The 21,112-nt window shown below is 45.5% G+C and overlaps 1 protein-coding gene across 2 annotated transcripts in view; it reads right to left on the bottom strand.

Moving 5' to 3' along the window:
* Positions 1 to 21,112, bottom strand: part of LOC144790649 (maestro heat-like repeat-containing protein family member 1) — a 112,936-nt gene that overhangs the window by 51,057 nt on the left and 40,767 nt on the right. For both annotated transcript variants that reach the window (XM_078665376.1, XM_078665377.1), the window contains 5 exons: positions 14,827 to 14,947; positions 12,658 to 12,698; positions 12,202 to 12,343; positions 9,246 to 9,298; positions 7,991 to 8,098 (listed from right to left, as the gene is read on the bottom strand). In XM_078665376.1, coding sequence (XP_078521502.1) covers positions 7,991 to 8,098; positions 9,246 to 9,298; positions 12,202 to 12,343; positions 12,658 to 12,698; positions 14,827 to 14,947 — 465 coding nt within the window. The remainder of the gene's footprint in view (positions 1 to 7,990; positions 8,099 to 9,245; positions 9,299 to 12,201; positions 12,344 to 12,657; positions 12,699 to 14,826; positions 14,948 to 21,112) is intronic.

Below are 21,112 nucleotides of genomic sequence, written 5' to 3'. Positions count from 1 at the left end.
GAGGTTGAGTGAATGTGTATAGTGAAATGAAGAGAGACTAAAGAGAGGTATTCAACTGGACTTTAAACTGATGGTTTCCTTGGCAGGTTTAAAAAAAACATAATTTGGTACGGGTGACTACAGGGAGGTAATGTATCCAAGAAGCCTAAATCTGTGAATGTGGTCAAGTCAACGTGTTTCTTGCCTGTTGGCCCAAAAAGTATCTGTACCACTCCTTCAGGACCTAAAAAAGGGAGAGCTAGCCCTACCCCACATCTAAGATGTGATATAAAGTGTAAGTAATCCCCTAAAAGAAAATACCTTTGTTCAAAAAGTTTAAAATTGATCCTCCAACTAATGAGAAAATGAAGAAAACACACAGTAAACAAATGTTTTGCATGTATGGGCCAATGTGTCTCCAGGATCTCTTTTCCGGGACACTGTATGTGCATGCTATTGTTATGGCTGATCAGTCGCCACAATGTGAAGGAAGTAAAAAACACATTAGTACATGCAATATAACAGAACAGGCAAGTGGACATACAGGTAACAGACAACATAAAACCAATCTGTGTTGATGTTACACATTGTATCACAAGTTGTCCTCAGGAGTGAGTGAAGGGTCTTACCCTTTGGATCAGTGACCCATAGGTCAAAAGCAGAGTGTAGCACTCAGCTGCTAACTGTGGAAAGCATAATGATATTCAACATAAAGATACAGCAAGTCAAGGGGACCCAAATTTCCTTCGGGTGAGAAAAAAAAGAAAAACAGAGTTTTCAAGAGATGCAACCATACTCATGTGGTTTCTGTGCAGAGAGCGCAGGAGACCTACCATACTCTGTTCATCTGGTTTGAGACTGAGCAGGGGAGAAGACCCATCTTTTAAGGTGCAGGTAATTGTAGTGATTGTCCTTGGGTGGGGTGCATGCGACCGTGGGAAGGAGTGATGACGCACTGGGCCCCTTGAGATTCCAGAGCCATGATTCGCTTTTAAGTGTACCCAGAAACTGAAGGACCTCCTGGTAAACACCAGACCTCATATTCAACAATCCCACATGCAGAACACCTTGTGGGCCTTACCACCTGACACAGGGCACAATCCCTGTGGGTCCTACGGGGTATGCCCACTGACTAAACATTCCTAAGAGGTCAGGTTGTGTCCCCAATTCGCCTGGAAACAGAAAAGTCACAGTAACTGCAGTACAAAAAACTGTGTTTACCTGATCACCTGCCTTTGTGGACTTCATTACGCGGGAATGACCACGAGCGCTATCGAACCAAGAATAGCACTGGAGCAACATATGCTGCAGACACAGCACTACAAAAATGTGCCATCAATTTTCCAACTCCAACCACTCTCCAGATGACCTCCGGCAGATAATTTTGGAAGCTATTAATTCATGGAGCCCTTTAAACCTTTTCAGAATGGAGCAAGGGTGGATTTTATGCCTCTCCACCAACAGCAAAGGTTTGAAAGATGAAATCCTCTAGTGCGAGGTGTAATTCAGTCCCCTCTGAAATCAGATACTCTCTTACTAAGGCTGGATTGACATTTTCTTCATACATGGGACCTGATATACCATATCACCATTGACACCATGTCACATATGGAATGCCGGGCTATGGAGTCCCAGACACCACACTAAGCAGTGCTTATGATAAGCATTTTGCGACTTGGCATTGGTCTCTTCTTCAGTAACACAAATGATTCTATTGATACCAATGAGATGGTACCCTCCAATAAGAAACCATTTAACTGTCTTAGTATACTGTTTGAGATGAACAAGTTACTTACCTTCGGTAACGCTTTTTCTGGTGGATACAGTATCTGCCAGTGGATTCCTCACCTTGTGAATATCCCCCTGCGTCAGCAACGTTCGGAAAATTCTTTGTAGCTCGCCGGCGTGGACGACGTCACAGGAACACACGACATTGCGCACGGCTCCGCTGACATCACCGACTCCATAATAGGCCTACGCCGGCGTGATGACATCAGTTCCGCCCTTTTTTCTGTGCCTTCCAGGCACACGGACGGACCAACAACAATAGATATATACACAGTATACACAGTACAAACTAGTCAAGTTAACAAACATTGGGCCCTATTATGATGGCGGACGGACTTGCGTCCGTCCGCCACCCCTGAGTAAGAGGGACTGTCCGCATGGGCAGCGGCGGTCCCTCCATGGCAATTAGGATGTGACCGCCATCCTGTATTTTTTACATTGCGGCGGGTGCTGCTTGAAACAGCACCCGCCGCAATGTAAAAAATGAAAGCAGTGCATTTGCATGCACAAAGCGGCAGGCACCGCGCGGTGCCTGCCGCTTCGTGCACGCAAAGGCAGGGGGGTACCATAGGTACCCCCCATGTGCACCCCCCAACCCCCCTTCACAAGTGAATGTCCGTATTAGGGTATCAAAGTGACACCCCCTGCACCCTTGCAGGATTCGGTATTTACCGATTCGGTAAATACCGAATCGGTATTGCCCATTGATTCCTATGGGCTTCAAGGCCCATAGGAATAATGGGCAATACCGATTCGGTATTTATCGAATCGGAAATTCCGAATCTTACAGATCCGGTATTCCTGAATTCGGAATTACCTACATCTGCCCCCTTCCCATTTACAGACTCTTAAATACCGAATCGGTAAAATTCGGTATTTAGGAGTCTGTAAATGGGAATTACCTACATCTAGCCCTTGTTCTTCTGATGGATACATCTGCCAGCTGGTTCCCTGCACCCGTATGTGAGGCCGCTGGCGCCGACCGGACATGCTTCAGACGCCGCCCCCACAGTTTGGCCCCTGAATCCCGATTTATTCCGTTAAGAAATCTTATGCCCTGAACTATCCGTACGCTCAATTATCATAAGGGGAAAAGACATGTACCCGGTTTTTCCTTGTATAACCATGGTCCATCGCGAAAGGACACCCTGTTACATGCGATAGCCGCTGCCTTGAAGTCTCCCTCTATAGAGGAAAAGGTCCCTCACCTGGCTGCGTTGACGGCGATCCGGTTGGCGCCGTGCGTTTACCTCTGCCTATATAAACTTGTACTAGAAACGGAACCCCACCTACGGAACCGTTCTCTGAAATACAAGGGAACCTTTTTATTTCATTTCATCGTATCATGATCTCCAGCTGATTCAGCCCTATCCGCAATAACCAGCATCTATTGTGGTTAGAACATCTTCATTACGATACCAAGTCCTGATATATCCGGGCTAAACAAAAACCAATCTCCGCCCACATGAAAACCCGTGTACTTGAAGCTAGTATAGCTCTGTAATTTCAGATTATTTACCTCCCTTGTGGTTCTCTTGCTCCATCTCACTCTGCCCTGATGAAGGTGTAGCCCCAGACGGGGCCACACACCGAAACGCGCGTTGGCACTTGTTCCTACCCTGGAACCCACCGAACCAACCAGGACTCCTAACCATCGGTTTCCACCCCAGCAAGAACCATCTCTGCATAGTGCTGTGTGTTGTATGAATGCCGTAGTATGTGTGTAGTTGATATGTTTGTGTGGAGTAAGAACCACTGTTAATCTCCCTTTGCTGCCTTTTTTTACGTTTTTGTATATATTTATTCATTGAATTGTCTTAGCTCACTTATAAGAAAAATGAACTTAAAAATAAAAAATAATGTTGATAAATAAGAGCTTATGTATTTCTGAAGTGTCCTTCATGGGTGCCGGGCAAGTTTTAGAAAATAGTGGACCTCGTTGAGGCCATTCATTAGATCATACAGGGCAGGTTCCCCTTTCTTGTTTGATTCTTACTTTCCCCGTCTACCTGCCTTATATTGATGTGGGGTCCCCCTTTGGTTTGAAGGCACAGTTTACAGTGCCACAGGCCCTTAAGAGTCGTTATTTTACCACACAATCCTATTGTGTGGTAAAATACCGAATTCAGGTGTGCATGCACATCTGTGCATGCCAACCTGTGCAATGTGACACACAGACATGCCCTTAGGGCATGTATGTGTGCCACATGTCACACAAGCCTGTACTTGGGGTGCTATAGGGTATCAAAGTGACACCCCCTGCACCCTTGCAGGATTCGGTATTTACCGATTCGGTAAATACCGAATCGGTATTGCCCATTGATTCCTATGGGCTTCAAGGCCCATAGGAATAATGGGCAATACCGATTCGGTATTTATCGAATCGGTAAATTCCGAATCTTACAGATCTGGTATTCCTGAATTCGGAATTACCTACATCTGCCCCCTTCCCATTTACAGACTCTTAAATACCGAATCGGTAAAATTCGGTATTTAGGAGTCTGTAAATGGGAATTACCTACATCTAGCCCTTGTTCTTCTGATGGATACATCTGCCAGTGGATTCCTCACCTTGTGAATAGATTCCCACAGCAGTCCCCACTCCCGGAGGAGGGTGTCCACTCCTCTATACCAGAATGTCCTGAAGGACAGAACGCGCAAAGTGGCCGTCCCTCCTCACTTCGGTATCCAAGCAGTAATGCTTCGCGAAAGTGAGGAGGGAGGCCCAAGTTGCCTCTCTACAAATGTCCTCCACAGGAACACCCCTAGAGAAAGCAGATGTTGATGACTTTGCTCTAGTAGAGTGAGCTCTTATACCCTCTGGAGGTTCCTTACCAGCCAGGGCGTAGCAGATCTTGATGCATAGAATAATCCATCTCAAAATGTGTGCTTGTGCACAGCTCTTCCTTTTCTGTAGCCAGCAAATCCAACAAACAACTGGTCATCCACTCGATAGTCCTTTGTCTTATCAAGATAAAAGCTCACCGCCCTCCTAGAGTCCAGACGGTGTTGCCGTTCCTCCTCTTCGGAAGGGTGAGGGGGAGGATAGAACGTAGGAAGGGTAATAGACTGTCCTAGATGGAAGGGAGTTACCACCTTAGGCAGAAAAGCAGCCCTGGTCCTAAGAACCATTCGTTCACCATGAATGGTCAAGAATGGGGGCTTCGAACGAAGAGCTTGAAGCTCACTTACCCTCCTTGCCGAGGTAATAGCAACCAAGAAGACCATCTTAAAAGACAAAAGTCTCAAGGGACACTTGTGCAAAGGTTCGAAAGGAGAACCCATCAGAAAAGTAAGCACCAGATTCAAGTCCCATTGAGGTACAATAAAGGGAGTAGGAGGAAATTTATTCGTAAGGCCCTTTAGAAATCTTAAAACAACAGGAGACTTAAATAAGGATGGCTGATCCGGCAGGCAGAGAAATGCCGACAAAGCCGAAAGATAACCTTTGACTGTAGCAACAGCAAACCCTTGCTGCGCTAAAGAAAGAGCAAATTGAAGTATATCTGATAAACAAGCCCTCAAAGGATCGATGGATTTCTCCCCACACCAGGAAACAAACCGAGACCACCTATAAGAATAGATAGACTTGGTGGAGTCACGTCTGGCCGATAGAATGACATCCACCACATCATGTGGGAGAAAAAAGGAATTCAGGTTGCCCCGTTCAATCTCCAGGCATGAAGGTGTAAGGTCTGGAGGTGGGGGTGTAGAACCTGCCCCTCCATCTGAGAGAGGAGATCTGCCCTGAGAGGGAGACAGAGCGGCGGGCACGAGGAGCGGTGGAGATCTGTGTACCACACCCTTCTTGGCCAATCCGGGGCGATGAATATGACTTGGGCCCGGTCTTGGCGAATCTTACTCAGAACCCGAGGAATCAAGGGTATGGGAGGAAACGCGTAAAGGAGTTGTGAGCCCCAACTGAAATGAAACGCGTCCCCCAAAGCTCCCTGCATTGGATACTGGAGACTGCAGAATGACGGGCATTGAGCATTCTCGTGAGTGGCGAACAGGTCCACCTGAGGAGTTCCCCACGTCCGAAAGACGTGACAAACTACCTCTGGATGAAGCCTCCACTCGTGGTCGGCCGAGAACTGCTGACTGAGACTGTCTGCATGCACGTTCAGAACCCCGGCCAGATGATTTGCCATCAGACAAATCTGATGGTCCTGAACCCAGGACCAGAGACGCAGAGCCTCTCTGCAGAGACACTGCGACCCCACTCCTCCCTGTTTGTTGACATACCACATCGCAGTGGTGTTGTCCGTCAGCACTTGAACCGACCGCCCGCGGAGGGGAGGGAGAAAGGCCTTGAGTGCTAGACGTATCGCCCGCAACTCTAGAAGGTTGATGTGAAGCAACCTTTCCTCTGGAGACCAAAGACCCTTGATCTCCAGATCCCCCAGAGGAGCACCCCACCCTAGAGTGGATGCATCTGTTATCACCGTTATCACCTGTTATCATCTGACTGAGACTGTCTGCACGCACGTTCAGAACCCCGGCCAGATGATTTGCCATCAGACAAATCTGATGGTCCTGAACCCAGGACCAGAGACGCAGAGCCTCACTGCAGAGACACTGCACATCAGCACGTGAGAAGCTCACTCCTTTTGGCTCAAGCTCGTCCTTCCCCTCCTCTCCTCTCCTCATTGTCCACTAGGTCATCACTCCTTCCAGCTGCTGCCTACACCACACCTGAGGACAATCGCTCCAATTGCCCGTACCTTCAATGACAGGTCTTCTCCCCTGCTCAGTCTTGAGCCAGGCGAGCAGAGGAGGGTAGGACTCTTGTGCTCTCCGTGCAGAAACCATGTAAGTATGGTTGCTTCTCTTGAAAACTTTTTCTTTTTCTTTTAACACTAAGTCATTTGGGTCCCCTTGATTTACTGTTTCTTTTTACTGACCATCATGGCTCTTTCCACTGTCAGCAGCTGAGCACTACCCTCTGCTTTTGACCTATAGGGCATAATTAATTGATCCAAAGGGTAAGACCCGTCACTCACAAAGGAGGACAACCAATCACTTATGATACGCTGAGTAACACGAACACAGATTGGTTTATTTTGTCTGTTCCATGTATGTTCACTTGCTCATTCTGTTATATGATATGTACTTGTGTGTTTTTCACTTCTTTCACGTTGTGGTGACTGGTCAGCGCCAAAAATAGCATGCGCATGTCTACCTTTAGAGACACTATGACACAGTGAGTTGGAAAATCGATTCTGGTGACACATTGAACCAAACATACAAAACATTTGTTTACTGAGTGTTTTCTTTATTTTTCCATTTATTTTCTAGGTTAGATGCTCAATTCTAAACATTTTGAACCAGGTATTTTCTTCTAAAGGAATACCTTAGCAGCATATCATGTCTTAGGTGTGGGGTCGGACTATCCCCCATATTTTTGGTCCTGATGAATTATTGTGGAACCTTTTTAGGCCATTGAAACCTGACCACACTGACAGATTTAGTCTACTTGGGTACATCGCGCCCTTGTATTAGCCCCAACCAAATTATATTTTTTTAATCCTACCAACCATCACATTACAGTTCAGTTCGGTATCTCTTAGATAGTTTTAGTCTCCCTTTACTTCACTGTACACATTTACATCACCCCTCACATTCAAAATGCCCTTACACAAGCACTTCTCATCAGACAGCAAAAATAAAAAGATCTCCCCTAAAGTGACCCTTCTTGGGGCCCGTAGGGCATCATAGCGCTGGACCTACGAGAAGCAAGCCCACTATGAAGCATTACATCCTCAGTGATGTGTGAGGGCACCAAGAAATAATCCTTAAGATTCCCCCTTCTTTGCCCGCCTTCCTTTCTTCTTTGCTGTTTGATAGGAACAATACCTCCACTGCTTTTTGCATGAATATGGCCTCACATCCCCTGAATGGGGATTGGCTCTAACATGAAGACTACCTATTGGCTAAAGGAGATCCATTAGGGAAATGATTATAGCCCTGAAATGTTGTGGCTTTTATTGATTCAAGTGGAGAGGATTACCTCAGGGAGTTCATCTCCATCTGCTTCTTAGTAGGTCAGTCCTTCAAGGAGTTGGAGAACCATACCTGATTTTCCCAACAGGCTAAGCCCAATGCTGTGTACCCATATTATACAAATTACCTTTACTAATGGAATACACACTTCTACCCTTCTCCGACTTTGTGTTAAATTGACTTCCCCAATGGTTCAATACTGACCCTTGAGAGCACTAACCTCCTCATTCACATGATGGGCAAAACTGTCAATCTGTTCGGTGAGTTCTTCCATAAAAGAGACATGCCATTCTCTATATGGGGCTTGTTTTAGGATAATCCCCAGGAACTGCAAGGAAAACAGTGAGAGACTTTAATGCAGTAATAGAAACATAAATGCAGTATCCACGGCTGACCTCTGCAGTGATTTTGAGAAGATAAGGGTAAACAAACTTCAGCTAACAACCTCTGTAATGACAAAATTATATTTGGACAGAAGAACCAGAGAACACATACAGCAATGCTTAAATAGTGTGGTGTGATATCAGTGCTCAGAAGAAACAGGAGGCCTTGACAGTGGCGGTGATTTACACAGAAACACATGCAACAAAACCATGCTGCACACAAATTATTGTGAAAAGAGCAACAGTGCAGCCATCCAGACAGAAAACACATTGGGACTATGCAACAATATCACATACTTAGAAGCAGAATGCAAATACATTTTGGGTCTCCAGCATGGGGCAGAATGTAAATTTCGTGTTAACAAGGGTGAAGACTGAACACAAGGAACATAAAATTGCATCTCAGGAGCACAATAGAAGCTCAGTGGAGTGTGATGGCCTGGCAAAACATACAGTGACAGAGTGACAATTCAAATGAAGATAGGGAGCATGGATCATGTGCCAATCCGATTGCAGAATATGAACTTACTGATAATGTGGAATGCAGTGGGAAGAGTGATAGTGTGACAATCCAGGGAAAGAAGAGCGTTGTGCTAGTGTGACTATCCTGGGGGAAAAGAGTCGGAGGAAACAATTACCAGTAAGGGGCTACATTTGTAGCCCTGTGCAACAACAGTCAGATTTATGAGTAATGCAATGATCACTGTAGAGCCTGTAATTCACCTGGGGAAAACATGCAGATAAACTCTGATACATGTAGGACTAGGTGTCGTAAGCATGCAATTTCCAGTTTCATGAGGGTCAACTTGGGCCAATAAGGTTTTTAATGCTTCTGGTAAATATTGCATATTAGGGAAATGTTATGTACTGAGTACAGCTGCTCCCCCTCTGTGCCCAATCATAATCAACGTCATAGTAACGATCATAATCCATAGAAATATTAGGGATATGGTGAGAATATTGCAACCTCATAGCAGAACAGCACTATGATGGGGTGAATTTAATATCTGCATATATTCACACTGAATGAGTGGCAATGGAAAACAAAGAGACAAGCGTCATGTGTGACATTCATTAGCAATTCATCCTTACTGAAACAAGCGTGCATTTCCACTTTGCCAAGTCAAAGGTTCTTTCCGTGGAAGCTGAAATAGTAGTTGGTAAAAAAGAAATATATGTAAGTAAAAGTGAATAGCAGGCAACATTTCAAAGGCAATGTGCTTACATACCAAGCACTAGCAGAAGTAGATTCACACAATTCAAAGTGTGCAAAATGTGTTTGTTGGCTCAGCCTGTCCTGGGAATTGAGTTCAAGGTCATTAGTTGTTCATGTACCCTTGATGTCACTCTTAGCTCCTTATATCTGGTTGTAATTTTAGGTTTATATATTCTGGTTTCCTTTCTTATATAACAGAAAGGTCACCACACCACTTGCTTGCAGAAAATCAGTTTATAACAGAGCTACTGCCAATAAGCATTTCAGCTGTCAGATGAAGCCTTGATCACATAGGGGATCGTCGTTGTGGTTCAGAGTAAAAAAGTGCATATGTGCTCTGAAATTACATACACATAGAAAAATACTCCTTTATTATATCAAAGACCAAAATATTTTGTAACACTTCTTAATTTGCTATAACACCCAATGTACCCCGATATAGTCCTAGGTAGTCGCACAAGCTTTTACCTACATTTGTCCTACCTTGCTCTACATAACAGTTCTGGCCCTGACCTTTTACCTAGTTAGGTGCTGCATAAATGTTGTGTAGTTTTCTCAAAAAACTAGCCTAATTTATTATGCATGAGGATTCTTAGTATCACAGCAGGATTACAATCTTATGCATAATAACTCTGTATAAGGGTCACCACTATCGTCATCCTTGGCTGACATGCCCACAGTACCATGGCACATCTAGGTAGAACCCCTGATGGTACCTTTCAGGTATATAAGTACCACATCTTTGCTGGGCAAGCCGGAGGAGAAAAAGATTCTATTCTGACATGCTGACACGAGACGCTGAAGTCCCTGCATGCAGACACTCCAGTTAGCAGTAGTCTGACATTACTTGTGAGTTGTCCACTCGAGACCAAGATAGGGTCCTTTGCTTTCTCACATCAGGTATTGGTGTTTGCTCTTTTCTAGGAGGTTCTTGGCTATACACCAACATACATGCTAGGTACACTTAGGTACATCTAGTTAGGGTTTGCATCGTAGGAGTACGCACTATTAACTTCATGTATTTATATGTCTGCATATATTCACTATTTTAGCACCATGGTAGAATTCTACTTTTTATTTACTCTATTGGTGCTTGTAATCGTCTATATCTGTTTCTGTCTCGTGGTTGTTGCAGCACATGTATTTTATGCTAGAATGACTCTTGTTCAATAAATACTTATTGAAAACGCCCCCACCATTTAGTCTGTGTATCTCTCTGACATAAAGTGAGCACAAGTACCAAGCAAAAAGTATTGTACTGTTTCCATGATCCCTGAGGGGTCAGGGTTCTCATGTTCGATAGTTGCCAGAAACTATTCTCTCCTTGGTAAGGTTGTGGGGCTTATAGTGGCACTGTGAGCTAGCTGGTCTACATCCTAACATATCCTTTGGGAGTGTCTGGAATCAGTCTGGAAACCAATCCCTTAGTTTATGTTGTCTAAAACGTGGAGATCCTTTATAGATTTGTAGGAACTACCCGACTAATTCACATAAGTGACATTATAATTTGCAATTAATTGTACCTTAAAAACACAATAAAACACTTCCGCATGATATCTGCTACACAGGCTGAAATATAAATCTTGTTTTTCAGAAAACAAGGGTGTCTAACCTTACAGAAATATGTTTCAAACAATTTATTAACAACATAATATCACCAACTTTTCTAAATGTTCCTCCATGTGAACTTCTCACATAGTAGGATTCAATTATGCATCATTTAAAACATTACTTTTAACTACAAGATATGGTTGTACCAGAGTTCTAACATTTTCTTTCATATTAATTGCTGTGAAATACCCTGTTCATCCTTAGTCATCACACAAACAATGTTATGCCTGAGTAGACTAATCTAACCTACCATGTACCTTGACTAATACCTACTTCTAATACAAACACATAGAGAGCGTTTGGTGTTTATAAATGTGTGTGCAAAATCTCTTCTGTATTGAGGCCACCAGGGGTCTTTGTTTCAAGTTTAGTCATTAGAAGAGTTAGTGCTACTGAGTTGTTACAATAAGTCACTATTGAAATAAAAGGGAAGGTGCCAAAACAGGTAGTGCTCTAAAATAATGTTGACCTTTGATATACTGAAGAAATATTTTTTTCTATGTTTATGGAGTTTTTTGGCACATAATTACTTTAAAACACTGAATCAAGATGCCTCATTCTTATGTGATCAAGGCTGCGTCTGACAGATGAAGCGCTTCATGGCAGAAGCTTTGTATTAATCTGATTTTTTCGGCAAATCAATGTGTCAACTGCCTCTCTGTTATATGCGGAAGTAACCCAGAACTTGCAAGAAGATACCTGACTCCGTTTATGTTATTGCCTCATTCGGTTAGGAGTATGGCATCGGCCAGCTACAAAGAAAGACTGTGACTATTTCTTTTTTTGCTTACTTATACAAGCCTTCAGCCAGACCTCCTCATCTGCCGGTCTAACGTGTCCTATCATTCACATTCTCTTCTGTCCTCCACAGCATACATCATGGGCCAATTCTGCCGTTGGCTAACTTCACTGTGAACAATGGCGTTCTACTTTTTCACAAGGAGCACATCCACACACAAATTATTTTCATTTAGTTCCAGGGACAACAATAAGAATGTGACCTTTTGAGACCAAAACAGTATTTTTTATCTTGGTATGTATCTGGCATCACCTCCCACAACACAAGTTTATAAAAACCGTGAAAAAAACATAATGGACAAGGTCTAAAAGCTAGCAGCCAACACCAGACTTAATGGCTTTGTCATTGGTCAATGGTTGTTTGAAATGCCATTAATACTTGTTTAAATTGTGTGCTCACTGGTTCATGCTTTGGGGTCTCACCTTCTAAATATGTTATCAGCGGGGGGATCTTCCTTCTGAGGAGTTTTGCTAGAAATGGGTAATTTGCAGGAATCAGGCGCTCGAGAAGAGCCAAGACTGAAGTTCCCCTTTCGACATCCCAGCGAGGATATGAAGAAATTACCTGAAAACCCACAACAAAGAATTCAGAAACTGATTCTTTCATGAGTTCCTATTCTCTAGCCTTTAAAACTTCGGGAAATGCTACCTTGTTCTCTACGCAGTTCTTAGTACCAACCACATTTTGGATGTTTCTGTACAATGTAAGTAGCATGTCGTACTGATAACCAATTGACTGGAAATAAAACCATCAAATTCAAAAGGATAAAAGCTGAGTTGAATTTAAGATCTCTATTAGCAGGTTGCATAGAAATGGCAGCAAACAACTTGGGAAGAGGGATCTGGTGGAATATGATGGGGGTGGAATGTGATACTCACCAGCAATCTTATGAAGAGTCTGTGTATTGGAATTTCCTTAGCTGTTTAGGTACAAAAGAACGAAGACATGTCATACTCAATCCATAAATTACTGAGCAATACTTGCCAAAGGAATGCATATGGCTGACACACACACTTAAGACACCCAGTAGTACCTGTAAAGAAGATGATGGGTGATGGGTGGCATTTCAATGAGCCTCTAGCGGTCATGAGGATGCTTTGAAATTCCTGCAAATACTGGCAAAGGCACCCCTACCACTAAGGAGCGCCCAGGGGTGTACAGTACCTTGACAGCCTATGCTGCAATTCTCTTCCTCCCTCCCTTAGTGGTTGCTGTCAAGGAATGAAAGCTGGAGGAGGAGCTACCTAAGCTGCCATGCACAGGTTCCTGCTACAGCTTTAATTGAGGGATAGAAGACTCCAGTGGGATAAGAGAGGATGCGTCAGGAGCCGTGTGCGTGCTTTACATCCTGAAGGACCATGGGAAAATGGGAGCCATTTTCTGACAGCGGATACCCCAGAAGAAAAGAGGACTCCAGAACATGTTCTTGCATATCTATTTTCTAATAAGGTTAACGACCTGGAGCAAGCAAGAACGAGCACATATTTTGCCTGTTCGATTCTGCTCAGGACTCCTAACATGAGTGACAAATAAATAGACTATGATACCATCTGCCCAGGTCACTTGCACTTTTTCAACACATCCACTGGAAAGTTGAGCGGGGAGAGCTAATTGGAACCCTGGAATTATAGCAATTACAGGTATTCACCACCAGATGCGAATCTCCTTCGTAACCTTGGAGTCAGTCAAAATATTTATTTTCACTTACCATCATTGAGCATGCATCCCTGCTTATAAGTGAGGGCCAATAACTAGCATTTTAGTCTGGATCTGAAGTCCAAAATGTTGAACCAGAAACATTGCAGAGACAAATATCATAACTAAAAGTAACTCCATGGAGAAATAAAATACATCCCTGTTGCAGTCGGCAAAAGTAACAACACATAAATAGGTACCATACCCAGCAGGGCATGATCAACATACTAGACAGAAGCAACATCATGGAGAGCAAGAATACTCCAAGGTTTGGAGAGGAGCATTAGAGCCCTGAGTAGCCTCATGGAGTGTGGAAACCTGGGACAGTTAGTACATTGCATTTAGGGGGTAGGAGCATTAACCAGACTAAGAGCTGAAACAAACAGGAAAGTAACTTTATGTCTGGCAAACTACAAAAAGAATATAGGGATTATTTACAAGCCCCTTGTGCCACCTGTGCATCACTTTTTGAGACACACCAGCAGTGCAACCTGCTGCTCCATATTTACAAGGACAGGTGAAGCCACCCTGCGTGGCTTTTAATGCCCTTGTAAATATGGCCCCTTTACACGCAACACTTTGTGTGGAACAGTTGTGCCATGGGTTTTGCTGTGTGAATCCCTACGCAACACCCAAGGCTTCTGCCGCATTTCCAGATTTACAAGAAATAGTACACCTGGAAATGTGTCAGAATGCTACACCTCCCCAGGGGGAGGTAAAGGGAGGTGCAACAAGAACAAATGTTGTTATTTCTCCTCGTTGTTTACCTCTTTCTACGCGTACTGCATACTGCAGCACATTTAGGAAGAGGAAATTACCTATTGTGATTGTTTTTGTGCACAAAGGTATGCCTAACTCCATAAAAACATAGATATGCCTTACTGCACAAAAACAATCATCCCTGTGACACAGCCACCCTTGCACCATGGTACAAGGGTGCCTTCATAGGTGCATGGCAGCTAATTATGCACCAGCACTGGGAAAGCAAAGGGATCCATTATATCATTGTAGATATGAAGCATCCCGGTGCTTCGGAATTAACGCAGCGTGGCACAGCCAAATGGCTTGAGGCACAGCAATTAGTTAATTCCTTGTGAATAAGGCTCACAGCGAGCAGCAACATCAGCACAGATACATATATCTCTAAAAGGAGAGCAATAAATGTTATTTGAAATATTGACACCCACATTCTATAGTAACTCAACCATAACATCCTGAGCTAATGGACTGGTTCTTCAACTCATGCCTGATCATGACAAAGTAAGAGGGGATCTGGGGAGTGGAGGAGGAAGCATTAACCACCTTCAATGGTAGATCCCACTGTGTCAATGAGTAGGATGCTTAAGACTCACCACATTCATGAAAGTTGATGCTTGCTTTCTTATCTACAACAAGTAGCATCTGGCACAGTGCTGGCACAGATGAAGTATAGTCATCTTCCAGCATGTAGCTCAAAATCTCTTTCCAAAATCCCTGCAAGAAAGAGCAGCGAATGTGTTATTAGTATTGTAGGACTTGGCCCTTTCCCCAGAATTTTTTGTTTTTTATTCCTTTAATTTAGGGTGCCCCCTATTGTAACAAAAGGGTATAGGCCTTGTGTAGTGAAGAAAGCCCTGTGTATGTCAAACTAATGTTAAGGTGCGGGTGCTTACTTTCCCTAACATGGCCGCCACTGACCCCTGCTACTGCAGCGTGGTCTTTGTGGGCGCATTCTAGTAGTCAGGAGCTGGCTAGAACCCTCAAACAATGTATCCATACTAGCCTGCCAGCCTGTCCATAGCCATAATGGTGGAACCTCCTAGAACCTCCTGGAACCTTCTGGAACAGGTGAGGTGGCAGCAACTGCCACTACCAACTGTCAACCGGGACTAAATAAGAAAAGGGAGGAAAACTTTCCTGTCAGACTGAGGGAGCACAGACCTGGGGGAGAACCTACGCAGGAGCTTTAGGCAGTGGGGCCTAGACAGGGACTTATGACACTGGTAGAGATAGAGCCTAGGTGCTGCCTATCAAGTGTTGAGGGATCCTGAATTTGCCCCCCCTGACCTGGCCCGGCGGAAGGGGAACCCTAGGTCTGCTTGAAGGGAACTGGCTAAGGAGACTTGATATCAACCATCAACTTCAACATCCCCCCCCTCTTTTTTTCAAGGAACCCAGAGACTGCAATTTACAAGGGCACAAGAAATATAAAGCGCCAAGAAGAAACCAAATCACCACAGGACTTTTGAGAAATCAACCAGGTATTGGCGCTGTAACACTCCTTGCCCTCCCTGACGCCACCTGGGATCCCTTTTTCTGGATTGCCACTGTTGTGTGAACTGTCCTGTGGAAGCTGCTGATCTGACTCCAACTAATATAAACTGCCTGCTGGCTAAGCGCTCTTATTCCCTGGCGCAAGCACCCTGCAATACCTGTCCTGAGGAAAGTGCTCCACTGAAGTGAATGCTAAGCGCTATCTCTGCGTAGCGCTAGCCTCCTGAACTGCTAGCCTAACTGAATTGCCTGAGGCTTAAGCACTGTAACTGCCTGCAGAAGCGCTAGAACCCTGAAGCGCTATATCTGTCTGAATTGCTAACCTGCATCATCTGAACTGACTAATTTATTTCAGCGTGCTAAACTGGACAGAGCGCTGTGTCCCAGGAGCTATCCCTCCGATCACCTGTTGAAGAGCTGTGCCTCCTTGAGAAGCGCTTATGTCCTGCAGACTGTTGGGCCCTGAAGCGCTATACTCTTAAAGCGCCATGAAGCTCCTGGGCGCTATTCCTGCCTGAAGCGCTTTTGCCCTGATGAGCGCTGACTCTGCCTGAGACGGCTGTTGTGCCTTCAAGCGCTGTCGCCCCCAGAGAAGCACTGCCATTCGTGACCTGCTGACTGAGCCCAGCGCCGTGAAACCCCTGGCGCTAGGCCCCTTTGAAGAGCGCTGTGATGCCCCTACAACTGACACCAGAAAGCCATTACCAGCGCTGTTACTGCGAAGCGTTGTGAACCTGAGAGCTCGGCTGCTGCCTGGGGACCCTTGAGGTACTGTGAAGCGCTGTACATCCAGCATCTGTCATTAACTTCAAGCGCTGCATCAGCGAGGTGCTGTGTGCCCAGGACCTGAATTTGCTGCCTGGCGCTGTGTCAGAAGGCTCCCTGAACTGGGGAATAGCCCCATTGGCCCCTTCAAGTACTGGAACTGGGCCAGGGCCCCCCCAAAAGATACCGTGGGGGCCTCAGCTAATAAAAGTTAACCCCTGCCTGGGGTACAGTTGCATGCCAGTTAGTGTAGCCCTATGCATGTTTATGGCTGAGTAATGCAGCGTTTATTCTCTCATGAAATGTTGAGCCTTTTTATGGGGTACTTACCTAATGGAATGTTTTATACTCCTGCCCCGGTGTTCTAACTTCTACCTACCAACAGGGATACTCTTGAATACTGAAATGTTTTATCCCTGCGTCAAGAACTGCAGAGCAAGGAATTGGTTAATTGTGCTTGTCTAATGAAAGATTTTGTTCCAACCTGAGAATTCCTGCTCATGTGCCATTGTCTAACTGGTTCTTAGGCACAGGGTTTAGATATAATTAATGGAAGGTTGATCCCTGCTTGAGGAGAATATTATTCTGGGTAAATTAAATGTTTAGTCCTACATAAGGGGCTGTTATCTTTAAGCTGCAGGAGATAGGAAAACCTTATTACAGGCCCTGCCGATTCAAGGAGCTTGCTGCGCAAAATTGCTAATGGGGCCTGGGTTCTAATGACCTGTTTATTCCTGATTAAGGAAATGGTTGCTTCTGCCAATTGCATGGTTTACCCTCATTCGAGGCACTGTTTATTCCTGCGTTTTTGGAAATGTTATTGCTGAGAAATGCAGTGTTTGTGCTCCTAATGAAATGCATAAGGAGTTAAGGCTGTAGTAACTTTGGAATTGCCTTAAGGAAATGCACATATTACAATAGGCCTATTTATTACTGCCTTATTTGAGGGAATGCTCTGCATAGGACCAATTAAATGTGCAGGTCTGAGTCAAGAAATGGTTGATCTATTATTAAATGTTTACTTCTGCTCAGAGAAAGGCTACCCTGATTGAAGGAAATGTTTGTTCTTACTTGATGAGATAGGTCATTCTGGCCTAATGAAATGTTTTACACTGGCTTCATAGGAAGTTCTACATCTGCTCAAGGAGAATGTTCTTTCTGGCCTACAGAAATGTATTGTAGCTTATAAAATGTGTAGCCCTAATCTAGGAAATGCTTATTCATACTAGGAGTGATTCCTAAAATGGTTATTCCTGATTAAGGAGTGGGTTATATCTGCACAAGGGGTTGTTTATTCTTAATGAAGTGTTTTCTCCCACTTAGTGCTGCATTTACTGAAAGCCTACAGTTACCTATACACATGTTTACTGCTGTATAGCGGAACGTTATTTCTTTCCAGATTGGAAGACTGAAATGTACCACTGAAATGTTGGTTCTTGTCAAATGAGCCGCTTACTCTTGGCTAGGTGCCTGGTTATTTTTCCTGAAATGGTTTAAGGAAATGTTCACCCTTGCTTGGTGAGAAGTGGGTAATATTCCTACAGATCTAACATGATGTAATGTCATTTAGTTGCCTTTTGTGATGTATTCCTTACCAGGTGCTGACAAGAAGCAAGGACGGTCAGGCCTGTGGTTATCTACACTTGATATTATCTAATATTCAGTATTTATCTTATATTTAATATTTATTCACCTAGTATTTATTGCCAAGTGTTGAAATACATGTATTTGAAAGGAAAGCTAATAAGGTAATAATACTGTGAATTCTTGATTACCCTGACTCTGCTCAATATATAAAAGTTATTTAATTTTTATACATACTCACTGGAGTGGCGTCACTCATTGCGTGCCCAGTTTTCCGTCTCAGTGGTTGCGTGTGCTGTATGGTCGCTTTGCACATAAGCTTTCGGATGCCTACCCGCTCGTGCCATGCTACCCTCGGGGAGCTGGTGACCCCAGTTCCAACATATTGGTGTCGAGCGGTGGGATCCAGGACCTGTGACCATGCAGCACCCTCCAGTGAGACAGGGTGCACAGCAATTAGGCTACACACCTATTGTGTGTGCAAGCCTAAGTAATTGACCCCTCCACTGTCTAGCCTGTAGAGTGTATCAAGACCTGTTTGACCTAATCCTGTCACCCACGTCCTGGTATCTTTTCCCAGATTTATCTGAGTCCCCACCTGGCATAATGGAGTTTTGTCAGGGGATGGGGGTGCCTGTTGGGCGGAGAACCGGGAAGAAGGAACTCCGTGCCGCTTTGAGGGCTTGGGTAGGAGCCCACTCAGAGGGGAGAGGGGATGGGGAACAGGAGGGGCAGGTCACACCCAGGGAGGCGGCACACCAGAAGACCCAGGCCTACTCAACATTGTTGTGTCTGACGATGTGCTACCGGGAAGATGTTCTGGGGCAGGGAGTAGAGTATCTGGGGGGTGTGCGCCGTCGAAGATGCTAGAGCACGAGAGGGAGAGTTAGAGCCTTGCAATGGAAGAAAGGAAGCTGGTGCACTGGCTTCAGCTAAAAGAGTTAGAGCTGGAAGCCTTGGAATCATGTGTGCCAGGTACTTCTAATGGTGGCAGCGTCCCCGAGGTTCGGGGTTTAGACCAGTCACAGGGTGTAGAACCTGGACTGGGGTTTCAGGTTCAGGAGTTGCCTGACCTGGAGGGTGGGGTACCGGTAAATAAGGACCCTACCGGTGTGACTCCCAGGGATATCTCTCCAGGTAGGAGGGTGCGGAACTCTGGGAGGGGGTGCGGAGAGAGGAAGGACTCTCCTCTGGCACCGGACCAGCCACAGGGTGCAGATCCCGGGTTGGGTGGCCAGGTTCAGGGGTTGCCTGACCTGGCGGGAGGGATCTCTGTAATCAGAGTCCCCCCGAATGTGACTCTCAGGGGTACCACTCCAGTTGGGAGGGTGCAGAACTCTGAGAGGGGGAGCAGGGAGAGGGAGGACTCGCCCCTGTCACCAGTTCAACCTAAGGGTTTAGACTCTAGGTTGAGAAGGAGAGTGGTCCAAAGGTACCACGGGCCTGGGGCTACTGCCCCCCACTCTGAGAGAAAGCAAGGGCCAGAGACTTCTGGATTGTCTAGAGGTCAGTCCTGGCCGCATCCCACTAGGGAACACCAGTGGGGTGGTTTGATTGGTGAAGAACTGGCGGGTGCCATTGAAGTAACGGGCCTGCGTCCACCTGTTTCCGCCCCAAGCAGGGAAGCCCATCAAGGTGATGATCGGTCTACCCTGGCTTTTGGCTGGGGGGGAGACGTGTAGGACTGGGCCCTTTCCCCAGAATTTTTCATTTTTTTATTGCTTTAATTTAGGGTGCCCCCTATTGTAACAAAAGGGTATAGGCCTTGTGTAGTGAAGAAAGCCCTGTGTATGTCAAACTAATGTTAAGATGCAGGTGCTTACTTCCCCTAACATGGCCGCCACTGACCCCTGCTACTGCAGCGTGGTCTTTGTGGGCGCATTCTAGTAGTCAGGAGCTGGCTAGAACCCTCAAACAATGTATCCATACTAGCCTGCCAGCCTGTCCATAGCCATAATGGTGGAACCTCCTAGAACCTCCTGGAACCTTCTGGAACAGGTGAGGTGGCAGCAACTGCCACTGCCAACTGTCAACCGGGACTAAATAAGAAAAGGGAGGAAACTTTCCTGTCAGACTGAGGGAGCACAGACCTGAGGGAGAACCTACGCAGGAGCTTTAGGCAGTGGGGCCTAGACAGGGACTTATGACACTGGTAGAGACAGAGCCTAGGTGCTGCCTATCAAGTGTTGAGGGATCCTGAATTTGCCCCCCTGACCTGGCCCGGCGGAAGGGGAATCCCAGGTCTGCTTGAAGGGAACTGGCTGAGGAGACTTGATATCAACCATCAACTTCAACATCCCCCCCCTTTCAAGGAACCCAGAGACTGCAATTTACAAGGGCGCAAGAAAAATAAAGCGCCAAGAAGAAACCAAATCACCACAGGACTTTTGAGAAATCAACCAGGTATTGGCGCTGTAACACTCCTTGCGCTCCCTGACGCCACCTGGGATCCCTTTTTCTGGATTGCCACTGTTGTGTGAACTGTCCTGTGGAACCTGCTGATCTGACTCCAACTAATATAAACTGCCTGCTGGCTAAGCGCTCTTATTCCCTGGTGCAAGCACCCTGCACTACCTGTCCTGAGGAAAGTGTTCCACTGAAGTGAATGCTAAGCGCTATCTCTGCGTAGCGCTAGCCTCCTGAACTGCTAGCCTAACTGAATTGCCTGAGGCTTAAGCACTGTAACTGCCTGCAGAAGCGCTAGAACCCTGAAGCGCTATATCTGTCTGAATTGCTAACCTGCATCATCTGAACTGACTAATTTACTTCAGCGTGCTAAACTGGACAGAGCGCTGTGTCCCAGGAGCTATCCCTCCGATCACCTGTTGAAGAGCTGTGCCTCCTTGAGAAGCGCTTATGTCCTGCAGACTGTTGGGCCCTGAAGCGCTATACTCTTAAAGCGCCATGAAGCTCCTGGGCGCTATTCCTGCCTGAAGCGCTTTTGCCCTGATGAGCGCTGACTCTGCCTGAGACGGCTGTTGTGCCTTCAAGCGCTGTCGCCCCCAGAGAAGCACTGCCATTCGTGACCTGCTGACT

The sequence above is a fragment of the Lissotriton helveticus genome, chromosome 11, assembly GCF_964261635.1.
Source record: "Lissotriton helveticus chromosome 11, aLisHel1.1, whole genome shotgun sequence".
In the NCBI taxonomy this organism is placed as follows: domain Eukaryota; kingdom Metazoa; phylum Chordata; class Amphibia; order Caudata; family Salamandridae; genus Lissotriton; species Lissotriton helveticus.
The sequence above is the reverse complement of the archived record's forward strand: the minus strand, read 5'-3'. Positions and strand labels throughout refer to the sequence as shown.